The sequence below is a fragment of the Sceloporus occidentalis genome, unplaced genomic scaffold (assembly GCF_023333645.1).
Source record: "Sceloporus occidentalis isolate IW3139 unplaced genomic scaffold, rSceOcc1.0.p SCAF_204, whole genome shotgun sequence".
NCBI lineage: Eukaryota > Metazoa > Chordata > Lepidosauria > Squamata > Phrynosomatidae > Sceloporus > Sceloporus occidentalis.
Window position 1 is genome coordinate 1291757 of NW_028317184.1, and position 15783 is coordinate 1307539.

General features: G+C 39.7%; 2 protein-coding genes across 2 annotated transcripts; one reads left to right on the forward strand and one right to left on the reverse strand.

Moving 5' to 3' along the window:
- Nucleotides 1–498: 498 nt before the first annotated feature.
- LOC149278022 (DNA repair nuclease APEX1-like) lies at nucleotides 499–2684 on the reverse strand. The gene is made up of 4 exons (XM_089502530.1): nucleotides 2618–2684; nucleotides 2352–2524; nucleotides 1946–2138; nucleotides 499–1013 (listed from the first exon to the last, which is right to left on the reverse strand). Exons 1-4 carry the CDS (start codon nucleotides 2682–2684, stop codon nucleotides 499–501), a joined length of 948 nt encoding a protein of 315 aa, XP_089358656.1.
- Nucleotides 2685–5304: 2620 nt separating this feature from the next.
- On the forward strand, nucleotides 5305–12194 carry LOC149278023 (tRNA N6-adenosine threonylcarbamoyltransferase). The gene is made up of 11 exons (XM_089502528.1): nucleotides 5305–5419; nucleotides 5659–5778; nucleotides 5972–6147; nucleotides 6670–6765; nucleotides 7108–7157; nucleotides 8072–8150; nucleotides 10822–10887; nucleotides 11003–11093; nucleotides 11199–11274; nucleotides 11613–11711; nucleotides 12155–12194. The coding sequence occupies exons 1-11, from the start codon at nucleotides 5305–5307 to the stop codon at nucleotides 12192–12194; spliced, it is 1008 nt and encodes a 335-aa protein (XP_089358654.1).
- The last annotated feature ends 3589 nt before the right edge of the window (nucleotides 12195–15783 follow it).

A 15783-nucleotide genomic window follows, 5' to 3' on the forward strand; every position in this document is an offset into this window, starting at 1 on the left:
TTCTGAGCGAACCTGGGACACAAGTAACTTATTTTAAACAGGCTAAAAAGCTAATAGGGTGTAGTGGAGCCTCAAACCATGGAATACTAAGAACAAAATAACTTAATTTTATTTTGTTAATAAAGGACCTGAAAATCTAACCGCCTGCACTCCGCAAAACTGCCTGCAAGAAAAGCAAAAATAACAATTTTCTTAACATTTTCATGGCTACACTGTATCAGATCACAACACTATATGCAATGTGTGAAAGATGACATTTGCAAAGGAGAAACTTAAAAACAGCAGTAAGAAGCTCCAGTAACACGTCACTAAACAGATCAGAGCATTATAAACTTTCATTCTGACTTGTATGTGACACTGGGGGACTGGAGTTGCATAGAGGATTTCTATGTGTTGGGTCATACATACAACTGTAGGGAAAGGGAGGTTTTACACTCTATATGGCCATAAGAAGAGTAATAGGGTTGCAACCACCAGAGCAGTGATTACCGCTTTTTCTTATACAGCCATATAGAGAGTTATAGGGCAGTGGTCACTCCCCATAGCTTTGCTCCTGATCTTGCTATCACATAAAGCAGGTCGCAGAGCTTTCGACAACACAAAGTAATCCAGCCTCCAACCAACATTCTTGGCCCGTGCATTCATCATATAGGTCCAAAAGGTATACGCATGAGGCGTATCAGGGTACAGCTCCCGGAAGCTGTCCAGGAAGCCCTCTGCCAGAAGCTCAGTAAAGCCTTGGCGTTCCTGAGGGGTGAAACCTGGTGTCTTCTTGTTGGTCTTGGGGTTCTTCAAATCGATTTCCTGGTGCGCAACATTCAGATCCCCACATAGTATGAGTGGTTTCTTGCTATCCAGGCCTTTAAGGTATGCCCGGAAGTCCACATCCCAACGCTGACGATAATCAAGACGCACGAGGCCACGGCTTGAGTTGGGCACATAAGCAGCAATTGCATAAAAGGAGTCGAATTCAGCAGTAATTACTCGACCTTCCTTATCATGCTCTTCAATTCCTGAGGGTGTAATAAGGAAAACAATCTATTAATTCACTGAACAAGCATTCAAACCTTCAGCAATTAAAACAGAAGAGCATTCAGGTGTACAAGAAGCAGAGTAATAGCAGAAATACTCTTTTTTAATTCAAATTGAAGATCTTGTTAGAATATTTTAAAAAATTGTTATAGGCATTTCTGTTAATCTATGTTTCTTGATTGATCTAAACCTGCAATGCAGGGTTTGCATGTGATATTCAGTTGATCTGTTTTCCAGGTGCAAGCGCAGCATCCTTTCTTTGTCACTGTCAAATTTCTCTTTTGTTCTGAATCATATCATGCTGATTACCCCAAAAAAGATCCAAATAAAACTAATTAATTCTTTATTTTTTTCTTTGGCCCTTGAAAACGTGTGAAATACACGATGTGGTCCCCGTATAGAAAAGTTTTGAGACCCCTGGTCTAGACCCTGTTGGGATATCCATTCCCCCTGCTGGTCAATCACACGTATTGCAATCACCAATGCAAGTCTATGGATACTTTCTTGGTCATCACAGTGTGACCAGTACAGGGTGGATTGGAGCAACAAGAGCAAGAGAGGTAACAAAACAAAAAAAAAATTGAAATGATGAAAAATAAATGAAATTTTAAAAAACAATACAGTGAGTTCAGTATTGTCATTGTGACATAACTGGCATACATAAAATGTAGCGATCTCTATATATATATCGTACTGAGAACAATCATTTTCATCAGGGGCACCTAATGTGTAGAAGAAATTCTAAGAAATTGTGTTTTTTTTGCTTTTTTTTTTTAGTGTTTTTTTTCCCCCACACCAGTCCACCTTTTGGGAGGCCTGCATGTAGCGGGACAGTTCAGGAGGTCAAAGATCTGTATCAGAAACAAAACCTAGCACAAAAACATAAAAATACATGTGGAGGTGCAATACTCACCAATCCCATAAGTGACATTCAAAGGTTTGTCTTTACAGAGCATGGCAACCCCACTGTACCCCTCCTTATCATCAGAGCAGGCCCAGTACTTATGAGGATACTCAGGCATATCTTTGACTTCTGCAGGCAGGACTTTCTCTGCACATTTTGTCTCCTGAAGGCACAGGATATGAGGGTCCTCTTCCCTCACCCACTGTACAAAAAAACAAGATCAAGCTTAGTTCACTTATAAACAAATATCTGTAGAGGCAATTGGGCAATTGTGGATACTACTATAGATTTCCATTTTAATCTAGAAGCATTTTGGTTTTTCACAGTTTAAGTGTGTAGGGCATTACACTACGTCTGATGCAAATGTCCACAAGTACCAGGTAGTGCTATTAAACAGACGTGGCACGGTACTCACAGTTAGTCCCTGCTTTTTGACCCAGGCCCTAATTCCATCCACATTCCAAGAGCTGATCTTTAAAGTGTACTTCTTGTCATCAGCTGTGGTCAACTTGTCAGGAGCATCTTCATACAAAATCGCTGGCTCTGCTTCCTTCCCTGCTCCTTTTTTGCCTTTCTTCACTTCTGGTTCTGCAGAAATCAATGAAATTGAATGAAGACTTAATCTTGGTTTCCATATTAACCAAAAGCATACTTTGCTTATCTGTCACAACATAAACTTACCTTCTCTGTCCACCTCAGGTTCAGCAACCTCACTTTTCACATCGCCCTTCTTTCCACGTTTAGGCATTTTGAAGACGGATGGGATCAAACGCAGGGTGAGTAGTGAACGGAGCGTGATGGAATATCCTGCACTCTGTGCTAAAGAGACAAAAGTTTAAAAGCTAACAGTTACATTTTATCTATTTTTATCATTAGAGGGATAGGATCTATGTTGATTTTTGAGGGTTTTAATACCCTCGTTTCCTCTCGACTACTACTAATTTGGACATACTTTGAGAACTAATTTATAAAGAATAAAGATACCTGTTTTAAAGGATCATAGTGGTATCTATTCACTAAATTGGGAAATGTGGCATCAACTTCCTCACTTCACTATTCATTATGAAGGGCCAATACAGGCAGGTTCCTCTAGTGTGAAGGGCTAACCTCTTGTATATTGTATAATTCAATCTGCAAGAAGACTAAAGAAATCTCACTGATTAAACTATTATACATTATGAAGTTCTTCCTGCCACAGGATCTCACTGGACTTAAATGTACCTCATTTGCTAATGTATAGTGAAGCCAAGGAGCCATAACCACAACTATCCTGGCAACTCTCCCTTTGGCACTTTAAGATTTGCTTGGGTCATCAGCAAAGACTACTTGTTTTGATTTCCCGGCAGAATATGAATCTGAACGCTCTGGACTAAATGCCCCAGAGAATGCATAAAAAAAAGAATACGTCAAACCATGCTGTATAGTTAATTTAAGCTTAACAGGTTGAATTTTATAATCAGTGGAAGCTGTACAAAGTTACATACAATGAAGATTACTAGGATATTTACTCATATTAAACATGGGGGGGGTAGTGAAGAATTTAAACATACTATATACATTTTGTATTAAGACGGCTTCCCTGGAGCTACTTGGATGAGAAATAAACTATTTTATTGTAACTCGCTGCTTAGCAACTGAAGCCCTGGATATTAAAACCAGTTCTGATAAAAAGCTGCCCATATGGAGGTCCCCAGATCAAATATGTAATAAGATGGGCAAGACACTCATGACAAGAGGATCCAAGCCTGATATAGGCTTCATATTTATAATTTAGGACGTAAGAGGATCCATCCCATCACCACACAGACCTCAAACTGCACTCCATGTTTATTTTTAATTCAGTGTCTTTGCCAACTGGAATTTTAAACAGGGAAGTGCGATTTGCGATGAAGTTACATGTTACTCATATGGGTTTAATGTAGCGCCCTTTAAAAAGCTGCGCTAGTTCTGTAGAGAATAAGTCACAGCCTGGACTATGAACTAAATCCCAGGGGTCCGCACTGCGTGTCCATTTGGCAAACAGCGGATTACATTAATACCCTGCTTTATGCCAGGTGCTTTAGGAGCAGGCTCGGGAGGGGAGGGATGCGCTAAAACCCTTCTCGTTCCGTGGAAATAAAATAAACGACCCATCCCATATTTACACAAACACCGCCACCCAACAGCCCGCTCACACGTACACAATTCACAACTCGTCGGCAGCTCCGTCAGGGTCTCAGTAACACAAAGCACCAAGCGCCGGAAGCTCCACGCGCTAGTCACCGGAAACACGTCACGGGATGCGAGTGTAACAACACAGCCGCGTGTGGGTAAGACACACAGTAATCGGTGGGGGATGTATTTGCGACACATGTGACTTGAGAAGATTCTCTCTTTCTCCCCACCTCCCCCCTTAAATTGGCGCTGGAGGCTGAGAAGGTACAGGAGGGAAAGACGGGCGAGGAGGGACATGTGTCAGCATTAGGTTATAGAGATGAGGGGGGTGGTAGTATTCACAGACAGTAAGCTGCTCGGATAATTCGTTAAAATACACACGTGTATAAGTGTCATGACATTTTACATGGTATTTTGTAAATACAACATGGTTTCCTCTATACCGCGTATATGTGTGTATATATAATTATATATATATATATATACATAAACACACACACACAACAGTGCACGCTATATCGTGCGCGCTTTGGAAGGTGTGACAATAAGCTGTGTTACAAGGGCACTACCAATTTTTGAGAAGAGAGATTGCATGTAAAGTGTGATGGGTTTTGTGACTGTATCAGTGCGGTGAGTTAATTGTGGATATTTACTCAATTAGGCTCGTACCGCTAACTTTAGACTGTTAACCAAGAAGATAATGAGTATTACCGTGCAATGGTTACATGCTTTTGTTTTGGTATCGCACGTTGTCTAAGTTATGGATCCAAGAGAGCAATGGTGTCTATTCACTTAAGGAGGATTGGCAGGAGATTACAGTTTTTTCATTCCCTCGCTTTATTCATTCTTTCTTAAAGGCCCGACACCAGTAAATTTCACCTGTATAATGCATAATTTAATGGCTGATGAGACTTTGAGAAATCTCCTCGATTTAAGTATACATATACAAAATCAGCCAAGCTCTTCATGTAGCTGAAGCTCACTAGGGCTGACTTTTCATGATTTATAGTGAAGCTATGGAGGTGAAACTCTGCTGTCAACACTCCCTTTAGTGAATAGACTAAGATGATCTAAAGTGCAGCTAGTATGTGCTATTTTACCATTAGCCAGAGTCCTTTGACTTTTTTTATGATTTTTTAGTTAAAGCTACCACCTTATGTTTGTGTTGCAGGATTCATGTGGAAACCTGTTTCCAGTGCTCCAGAGGTGCTACCATGACTATTGTACTTGGGTTCGAAGGAAGTGCCAATAAAATTGGTGTTGGTATCATCCAGGATGGGAAGGTTTTAAGCAACCCACGTAGAACTTACATTACGCCTCCAGGACAAGGTGAGCGATTAATTTTGCCACGGAATGTGTCTGACAATTCATAGTGCCATTGGGGTAGCCATACCCAATAAAATGCGCCTCCCTTCTGAGATTCAAATGCAACATTTGGTACCTTTTGCGTTTGTTGCCATGTGAGATAAATGTGATTTATTGCCATTGTCTTGCATTTACTGGCTCATATTTCCCATGTGTTAAGATGTGTTTGGTGAGTGCTTTTTTTTTTTTTTGTCTCTCTACAGGCTTTATGCCCAGTGATACTGCCCGTCACCATCGCTCTTGTATCTTGGATGTTCTGCAAGAGGCTTTAGCTGAGGCACAAATACAGCCACAGGACATAGACTGTGTGGCGTATACAAAAGGTAAAAAGCAAAGCTTCTGTTCAGTAGACTTAGTATGAGGAGGTCTTGGTGGCCTGCCTATTTGCATACATGGTTGTGATAGCCTGTAGTCTGATGTGGCATTACACCATACTATTTGAGTAGCGTTATCTAATACGTGATTTGGGGTGGGGTTTGTTACACGTTAATGATGTAGTTCTTTTGACTTCCACAGGACCTGGGATGGGTGCTCCTCTACTGTCAGTTGCAATTGTTGCACGTACAGTGGCCCAGCTGTGGAAGAAGCCTTTGTTAGGAGTAAATCACTGCATAGGACACATTGAGATGGGGAGGCTGATCACAGGTGCAGAAAATCCCACTGTTCTGTACGTGAGTGGAGGAAACACACAGGTACACATGAAGAAACGCTCCGATTCTAGTAGTTAACACAAGGAACAATTCATTAAATCCAAAATGACAGAAATGCATAGGCAGCATCACGGTAAACACATCACATTTATAATGTCATGAGTCTCTGATTACTGTATTGTCCTAAAGAATACCCACACAATAAATGTAGTAAGTGGTCAAAAGTAAAGATTTTAGTTTGTTGAAAAGCACAGGTTATTTGATGGGCCATCATTCTCTTTATGATTCATAAGCTCCATGGTATGTCCTGGACACAGCGTGATTAAACTTGGGTGAAAAGGAGCCTAATTCTTTAAAATGTACCTACTGCTATCTATAGATGGATTACTTTCTAACTTGGAACATAAAAATAAAAACCTTTGTTTATGCAGCCGTATGGGGGCCTCAAACAGGTCACAATTTCTGGAAATCCCAGATTGCACATCTACGAAGGTCATAAAATTGTTTTTCTTCAAGGATACACGAAATACACATCTAAGCACCCAACTTATGTTTTCAATAAAGGTCATTGCCTATTCAGAGCATCGATATCGCATATTTGGAGAAACCATAGACATTGCAGTGGGGAACTGCTTGGACCGTTTTGCCAGAGTATTAAAGGTAACAAGCAAGAAAAAGTACTTTCCATACCAGAAGTGTTTTTTATTGTCTAATAGCTTTGGCAATAAAACTAAGGAAAGCTGATATAGATTACTAAAAAATACAGATATAAAATATTACGGTAGAGTAAGGGTTATCTGTAGTAAGGGCTCTGAAGTATAGGGTTATGGATATGTTTTTAGTATTTACTATATTTTAGTTCGCAGAACAATATAACATACACTTTATTGTATTTTCTGTACTTTTGTTACCCATTATAAATGCATGTCATATATAGATATTATATGTAGTATGAGTGCTGGGACCTGACTTCACTAACTGTTACTTCTTGGGTCCTTTCAGATATCCAATGACCCAAGCCCTGGTTATAACATTGAGCAAATGGCTAAGAAGTGAGTATTTGGGGAGCTTTATTTACACACGCAAAGATTTTCTGTACTATAAAGACATCATCTACGCAATCTAATTTGCATATTTATTTTACTCTCTTGGATTTATATTTATTTGCATAAACTCTCTGTGACCTTTTAAGTATCTCATGCATTAAACTCCCAGGGTGCATTGGTACTGGAGTCGGAACTGGTCTGGACACATTTAAACTACATTACACAAATAATATTTAAATACGCGTGGCTATAAACTTTACATCCTACAGGGAAACAGTAAAGTGCCAGCGATTGTCACCTCAGAAGATCTGGGAACACAGGGAGGACACTTAAGTAAATATATGAGGCTGGGCAGCAAGTAATGCAGCCTCGCATTTCACTGCTTGCAGGGAAAATCTGGTCCCCCCATTTAGGTGTCAGTGGTTTTAAAGTACCTACTTCGCTGACTGCATATGATGCGCAGAGAATAACGTACATACTAACGCAGTAACACAGTAATCTGAATGGGGAACACATTGTTTTTGATGCATCTGAAGCACTTGCCTCAACAGCTTATCATAAAATGTACAAAGCCCTTAGTAACAAGGGCCATATATTTTTCACCAAAAAAGGGTTTTAATAACATAAAAAGGTTTACAAATTTTTCAACACTTCACGGAACTTCTGAAATTAATATAGCTTGTGTGTTTTCAGCTTTTTTTTATTGTGTGTAGTTGTACTTTAGTAGGCAAGTAGTTGTTAAGCATTTTAGGTTTAAACTAAAATGTTCTTGTAATCAGAAGAATAGTGGGATCCCTTCTATATGAATGGTTGTATTAGCATATAAATGATCAAACACATCATTTTGTATGTACCCAGTGTATTCATTATATCCACCTTCTTGCCAAATCTCATAACCTTTGTTTTTTTTACTCTTTTAGGGGGAAGAAATTTGTGGAGTTGCCATACACGGTCAAGGGGATGGATGTGTCTTTTTCTGGCATTTTGTCTTACACTGAGGTGAGGTCTGCCGGTACCCTGTAATGAGGGTAAGTCAGGATAGAGTGGAGTTGGTTTAACCCATTTGTGCAAAACTGTGTTCTATGCCATCATGTAAAAGTGTGATGGCATGGAACACTGTGTGATTCTTACCACCATACGACTTGTTCCTGCTGGATCCTAGTGTAGAGGGATACCTCACAAGTAATGCAGCCCTGAGGGGCCCAGTTGATGGGTGGGAGAGTTATGTGATCACTTTGATGACCAATCACAACAATCCCAGCTAGTCTGACATGAGCCCGTATACTCAAATGCTGTTTGCGTCTGGAGCACTCCTCCCTGCCTTACAATGATCCTGAAGCAGGAACGGAGACTGAAAAGTGGTGTAACTTATAAGGCAACTAATAATGTTGTTTTATAGTAACCAAGAAAGATTGTACAGCAATTTTCTTAATTTATATTCTAATCCAGGTTTTTTTTTGTGTGTGTGTGTATAGATGTGTGTGTGTGTGTGTGTGTATATATATATATATATATATATATATATATATATATGTGGTGTGTGTATATTATACTGATACACTCACTAGCCACTTTATTTGGTACACCTGTTCAATTCTTAGTTAACACAACTAGCTAATCAGCCAATCACGTGGCAGCAACTCAATGCGTTTAAGAATGTAGATGTGGGCAAGACAACTTCAAACCGAGCATCAGAATGGGGAAGAAAGGGGATTTAAGTGACTTTGAACATGGCATGGTTGTTGATGCTAGAAGGGCTGGTCTGAGTATTTCAGAAACTGCTGATCTACTGGGATTTTCACCAGAACCATCTCTAGGGTTTACAGAGAATGGTCCGAAAAAGAGAAAATATCCAGCGAGCGGCAGTTGTGTGGGCGAAATGTGATGTTAGACATCAGAGGAGAATGGGCAGACTGGTTTGAGATGACAGAAAGGCAACAGTCGTTACAACCAAAGTATGCAGAATACCTTCTGTGAATGCACAACATGTTGAACCTTGAAGCAGATGGGCTACAGCAGCAGAAGACCCCACCGGGTGCCACTCCTGTCAGCCAAGCACACGGAACTAAGGCTACAATTCGCACAGGCTCACCAAAATTGGACAATGGAAGACTGGAAGAACATTGCCTGGTCTGATGAGTCTCGATTACAGCTGCAACATTCAGATAGCAGGGTCAGACTTTGGCTTAAACAACATGAAAGCATGGATTCATCCTGCCTTGTACAACGGTTCAGGCTGGTGGCGGTGGTGTAATGGTGTGGGGGACATTTCTTGGCACACTTTGGGGCCCTTAATACCAATTGAGCATTGTTTAAATGCGACAGCATACCTGAGTATTGTTGCTGACCATGTCAAGTTCACTGTACTCCAATAGCCTCCACAGTCACCAGATCTCAATCCAATAGAGCACATTTGGGATGTGTTGGAACCGGAGATTCGCATCATAAATGTGCAGCTGACAAATCTGCAGCAACTGCGGGATGCCATCATGTCCATATGGACCAAAATCTCTGAGGAATGTTTCCAGAAAGGGAGTTCTGAGGGCAACGGGTGGTCCAACCCGGTACTAGCAAGGTGGCCATTGGGGGATAATTTTCTATATAGACTTTCAAATAACTTGAAGATAGCTTAAAACACAAAACTATATTGGCATGTAGGTACTGTAAGTGCTTAAATGGAAACACTACTATTTCTGAAGCAGGATTTTATTGTTTCCAACATATTAATTGTGTATAGGTACATTTTGGGAGTCGATTTTCTTTCCCCCCCCCCCCCACACACTATATTTTAATATCATCACTTTGCTGTTTAAAATAAAAAAGCAGACCCATGATGCTTTATTTGTGAACCTAGTTTTCAGAACCTCGAAGCCTCACATGTGACGCAGCGTGCAAAGTAAATGGGTAAATATTTATGCCACAAACATCCTTACACAAGCCATATGTTTTGCAAAAATCTTTGTAAGCATACTTTTTAAAATTCTGACAATGCAAAGAAGAATTAAAGTATGCTATTGGGCTACTTGAGGCCTCCAGGAGATTAGCTGGCTACAAGGTTCTAGTTTACACTTAATATTCATAGACGAGAACCCAGGCCTCTAACCTAGTGGCATTAGTACAGTGAAAGTCAGATGGAGTACAGAACAAACAGGCCCCTGAGACTGTTCCCAATACTTTGGTCCTTGCAACAGATGCTTCTGCCCGTGCAGTCCTGTGATTACTGCGTTGAAGAACATTGGATTGTGAGGCTTCAAGCATCTCCCCCTTACACATTTAACTCATTCAAACCTGGAATTAGTGTATTTGCTCTATAAGTGCTACAAATAAGCCAGACATTCATCCGTAAAACAGATTCCATCTTGTAGCAAGTGGAGGAACTCAAAACAAAGATAATAAGGACAGTAAGAACACTTATGAGGCTAATGCTTCAAGCTTTTTTTTTTTTTTTTTTTTTTATATATATATATATATAGACGTTATTGTTTGAAAAGCTGCATAATGGGAACTATACTTTACAGCAGCTGTAATGGCAAAAGTGAGCTTTCATTGCTACATGATTTTGCTGAAACCTCCTAAACACAAGTAATTTTCGAAGAGGCATATGCCTCCGATAGAACTTCATATTTGTTGTTAATTTCAAGACATTCACGTTTTGCCTCATCGTTTGCAGGATATGGCACATAAGATGCTTTCGTCAGGAGAATGTACAGCTGAGGACCTCTGCTTCTCCCTTCAGGTTGTTTAAGGCGCTTCAACAAAATCGATACCCACTTACTCTGTGGCAGTTAGTAATGTGGAGGTTCTTTTGTGTTATTAGACATCCTCTAATGTACTTTCTCATCTTCCTGCAGGAAACCCTCTTCTCAATGCTGGTGGAGATCACTGAAAGGGCCATGGCTCATTGCGGGTCTCAGGAAGTGTTGATAGTTGGAGGAGTTGGATGTAAGAGACATTATATCCCAGGATATACTGCCCTTTATGTGCAAGACCAGTAGGGTATACATGATCTATTCAATGCAAATGTCAGATATATGTTTTATTCGTCAGGTAACATACGTTTACAGGAGATGATGGAAATAATGTGTAAGGAACGAGGGGCCAAGCTATTTGCCACTGACGAGCGGTAAGTGGATCAAACTGGCTGTAACTGAGGGGCCCAGGTCTTATTTGTAACATCTCGTAAAACAAGATACTTGGCCTTGGCTCATACCCTTCAATAAAGTCAAAAGGGAAGTCTTATGGGGAAAACTTGATTTTGTTCCCATAAACTCCCGTTATCTGCAGACTACTGCTGTTGGCAGTCATGATATTTTGATTGACTTTCCCTACTCATACACCACACTAGGCTCATTCTTTATGGCATCCTTGACACATTATGCAAAAATAAAAAAGGCACAATATTTTTTAATCTAAAAAAAAATGGTTGTTCACCTTTTAATCTCTGTAATTTTCTTTTTGTAGATTCTGTATTGACAACGGTGCTATGATTGCTCAGGCTGGTTGGGAAATGTTCCGCTCCGGGCATGTTACCCCAATACAGGACTCATGGATAACTCAGAGGTCAGTGTCTGCATCCCATCTGCCCTCGATCTCAGTCAGGTCAAGAGTTGAAAAAGCAGCAATCCCATCTGCTGGGCTGCTGTTTATCATTCTATAACCAAGTCTTTTGGGGAAGTGACAACGCTGAAATTACTTTTCGTTGTATTATATTAAGCCATGTTTTCATGGCGTGGTAAACACTTTGGGGAAGGTTGGTTGCTCATGGGCACAGGGGTCAGATGCCAATCAGTGGCAAGAATCCTCTGACCACAGTGAGAGGAGGCTAGCTGCAGCTTCCCTCTGAGTTAAGTACATTTTTATTTAGATTTTCTTTACCTTTGAACAATGCATACAAAAGTACACACAAAGCACTTCCGTATACATTGATTTTTAGAGGGCTTCCTAGGATAGTGGCCTACCCTTGAATTTATACGTGTATTAATCTTAATGCTTTTCTTTCCTAGGTACCGAACAGATGAAGTGGAAGTGACGTGGCGGGACTAAACGTATAAAATCCTAGTTCTATACATGGCAGAACAGTAATCTGTAGCCGGAAGAGAATGCATCTGCAAATTCATACATTGCCTCCTCCTACACTTTTTAATACAAACTTTGCCTATTTAAACCATTGAAATGTTCCATGTTTTAAGGAAAACTTGCTTGAACTACAGCTTTTGTTGTTTTTTTGCAACAGAGTTAATTAACCCCATTTTCAGTGTATTTAATATTTTGCGGGTTATTTTCTTCTCTCCGTTCAATTCTATACTTCTAGAATGTTTCAGTTCATGCTTCAGCTGAAGCCGTATGGCATTATATCGACTGCTTTGTTTCCACAGTTTGACTATAACCCGCACAATACAATTCGTTACCTAGATTATTAATTTTAATATGGTTTCTCTCACTATGTATCATGTGGCTTATACAAAGACTGCATGCTGTACGTTTATTTCTCAATGCAAACAAGGACACTGTTCCTTTGGAACGAGGCTGATTTATTTACACACATGGATTGAGAACATATTCAGGGAAGTGTTTACTCCCTAAAGAAGCTAATAATCACAATTTTCACACTACACGTTTTCAAAGCAGTAAGTATGATATGATTAGAGCTTGCTGTTGCCGTCACCAGAGAAAAGCGTAGTCCGTTGCCCTGAAGTGGGTAACAGATTCCTTTAGCAGCAAAAGGAGCTGTACTGAGCAACACAGTACACATGATCTCCCACCGCCTTGGGGTTTTATACTGGCCTTTTTTGTGTCACCCAGCAGTGCGATGCTCCCCCGCCACCTTCTTATCAATGTCCAGCTTTCCATTATGAAAGAGTAAAAGGATTCAGAGTTATTGCAAACACATAGTACAGTAAGATGCAGCAGGGAGGAGAATCTCCCAATATTTCACATTCTCCATTCCCTGTGTCTGTTATAATTTAACAATAAGCACTTATCTTTGTTCTTTATACATATGCTATTTATATATAATAGCAGAAATACACAGGTACAGGCAGTCAGCCATTCCAGACCACTTACTAATTACCTCCATCGGGCAGATAGTTTTGTTTTTTGACAAAAGGTACACTATGCTTACACAGTGGGTCTTTTTGAAGCATATAGTTCATGGACTGAATAAACACCACAAAGGCTTCCGCTTTAGAACAGTAGCAGTGCCTTTGGTAGATTTCTTTTTCCTTGTGTAGATCGCCTATTTCACATAAGTACATGGATGTTCCATGAAATACCTAAAGCTATCCAGGAGGCCAATCCAATAATTTTTTTTTTTACTTTTAAAACCTTTTACTGAAAAAGGCTTCTTAGAATGCAAAATTTTTCCGTTTATTTCATATGTTTAATAAGTTCCTTGCGTATTACACGTATTTTCTTGTCTGGTGCATCTATGCTTGGGTTAGCAGGTTAGGCATGTCCAAAGACAAGTTATTGCCATATTTATGGTGCAAGACACATTTGCCTTTTAAACGTGAAAAATATCTGGAAGGGATATCGTGGCGAAAAAAAAAAGTTTTGTTTGTAAAGTTGATGGCTGTTCAGCATAAGGGGGGGACTATTGAATGAACGACCATTAAAAAATATATATATACATATATTCACTACCATCCAAAGTTTGGGGTCACTTTGCTGTGGAAGACACGGACATTTCTAGCTGTGAGACATACCTGCAAAGGTTTTCTAATGATCGATTAGCCTTAAACTTCAAATAGTGAATCCAGCGTGCTTTTGGAACCCAGCAGCGATGGATGCTGATAAAAGGACTCGGTACGCCTATGAAGACATTCCATTAAAAATCAGCTACAATACTAATTTACGACATTAATGTCTACACTGTATTTCTGATCCATTTCATGTTATTTTAATTGACAAAATTTGCTTTTTCTTTAAAAAAGGAAATTTCTAAGTGACCCCAAACTTCTGAACGGCAGTGTATATAGTAATTTTTTTTTTTTATTATTACTATAGGTTATCGTTCAGTGTTTACCTAGAGAGGTGCCATTTTGGATTAATATGGTTTCTAGCAGTGTTGGCCAAAATTTGATTAGGGTTAGACACGGTTCCACTGATGACAGCACACAATCTGCCGATCGGAAGCCTTATAAAAACTATGAAAATTAGATAAGGTTTCAAAAGATTCTCTTCGCAAAATAAGAGAGAAACGCAACCAAAATAGGACTATTCACACATATATTGATCTAAAAATGGGTTAGCATTTGCATCTTTTAGGTGCCTGATAAATACTCAGTATGGATATCAGTACAAAGAGGTTACAGACTGTTATAGAAGTAACTTAAGCCATTTTCTCTTAAAGACAACCAACACGTTTCTATCATTACAGAATCTGGTGGCATAAAATGAAACTGGACAGCATAGTTAGCTAGTTCTGTACATGGGTCCTGCTACCGCTACTCCCGAGTTGTAGCAAACACGCCATTAGATTAGGATCATATTATGACATTACAAACATGCCTCAAACGTATCCTTATGCCAAAAACATACAACTACTACAAATCAACTGATTATAGCCATCTGACAGCTTTATGGACCGTACTCCGTACATTCTTGTTACTTAAAATGTAGATTACGTGTTCTCCAGATCCTGACAAGCTGTGTAGGAGAGGATGGCATTACCCTCTCTATCGCATTTCTCAGAAATTCTATGCGGACGATGGAAGGAAAGAAAGGATGTAAAACGGTTGTGTGTTTTATTAGCTCGTATTCAAATAAGCTGCCCAGGTCATTAAAACAGCAGTCGTGATTTAAACTCTGAATTCACTAAGAAGGGTTGAGCTGGCCCTACATAATGTATAGTTAAGCCAGCCGACTTCCAAGAAATCTCACAGATGTAAACTCGCTTTATCCATGGCCATCCAAGCTATTCATGAGAAGCCATTCGTAATGGTTACAGTAAACGGCAAAAGCTGCAACTTACGAACCATAATAAATGACATTTATCTTTCCCTGTAGAACATGATAAAAACACAAAAGGGAAAGGATAGCCAGGTGATGGGTTGTTCCAAAGCAATATCATGATCCGGATAACATGGACTTGTCTTCTATATCCGTGTCCAGTGACTGTCCAGACATCTTTTTAATATTAATGTATATATCTCCATCAGACTAATAGTTTATTTTTTTAAAGTAACCATGCGTTTATATCTAACCCCTTTATACCACTGCTGAAGATCTGGATTGATTTAACTTGCTACAGAGATCTTTGTATTAACATAAATGCGTTACGATATTGAGTATTTTAGACAGCTAAACTAGAATTGCAGTGTTTCGCAGCACTTTGAAAGGGCTCAATTCATAGACATACTAATAAACTCAAAGCATAATGGTCTGTATAACCTGTAATGGAATACAGGTAAGCAAGCTGGCCAAATAATGGCACCAACCAGGCCAAAGCCAAGCAGAGTCCCCGCTCATCAGAGACGGTTACGTGCCCTTATGCCGGTTTAGATTCTAACTTGGCTGTGGCTCACATACCAACCCCCAAGTTGAAGAGATGAAGAGGCAGAGCTTTTAAAATCCGCAAGCAAGCTAGAGACATAGTAATAAAAAACAAGTTTTATAAGCAGTTCCAAGCAAA

Bases quoted from the DNA above. Each gene is read 5' to 3' on its own strand.
- LOC149278022 (XM_089502530.1), bottom strand. From the start codon at position 2,684: ATGCCTAAACGTGGAAAGAAGGGCGATGTGAAAAGTGAGGTTGCTGAA. The intron at 2,525-2,617 runs GTAAGTTTATGT...TGATTTCTGCAG, and splicing joins ACCTGAGGTGGACAGAGAAG to AACCAGAAGTGAAGAAAGGC. The intron at 1,014-1,945 runs GTGAGTATTGCA...TTACACCCTCAG, and splicing joins GAATGTCACTTATGGGATTG to GAATTGAAGAGCATGATAAG.
- LOC149278023 (XM_089502528.1), top strand. From the start codon at position 5,305: ATGACTATTGTACTTGGGTTCGAAGGAAGTGCCAATAAAATTGGTGTT. The intron at 11,275-11,612 runs GTAAGTGGATCA...TTCTTTTTGTAG, and splicing joins CTATTTGCCACTGACGAGCG to ATTCTGTATTGACAACGGTG. The intron at 11,712-12,154 runs GTCAGTGTCTGC...TTTCTTTCCTAG, and splicing joins GACTCATGGATAACTCAGAG to GTACCGAACAGATGAAGTGG.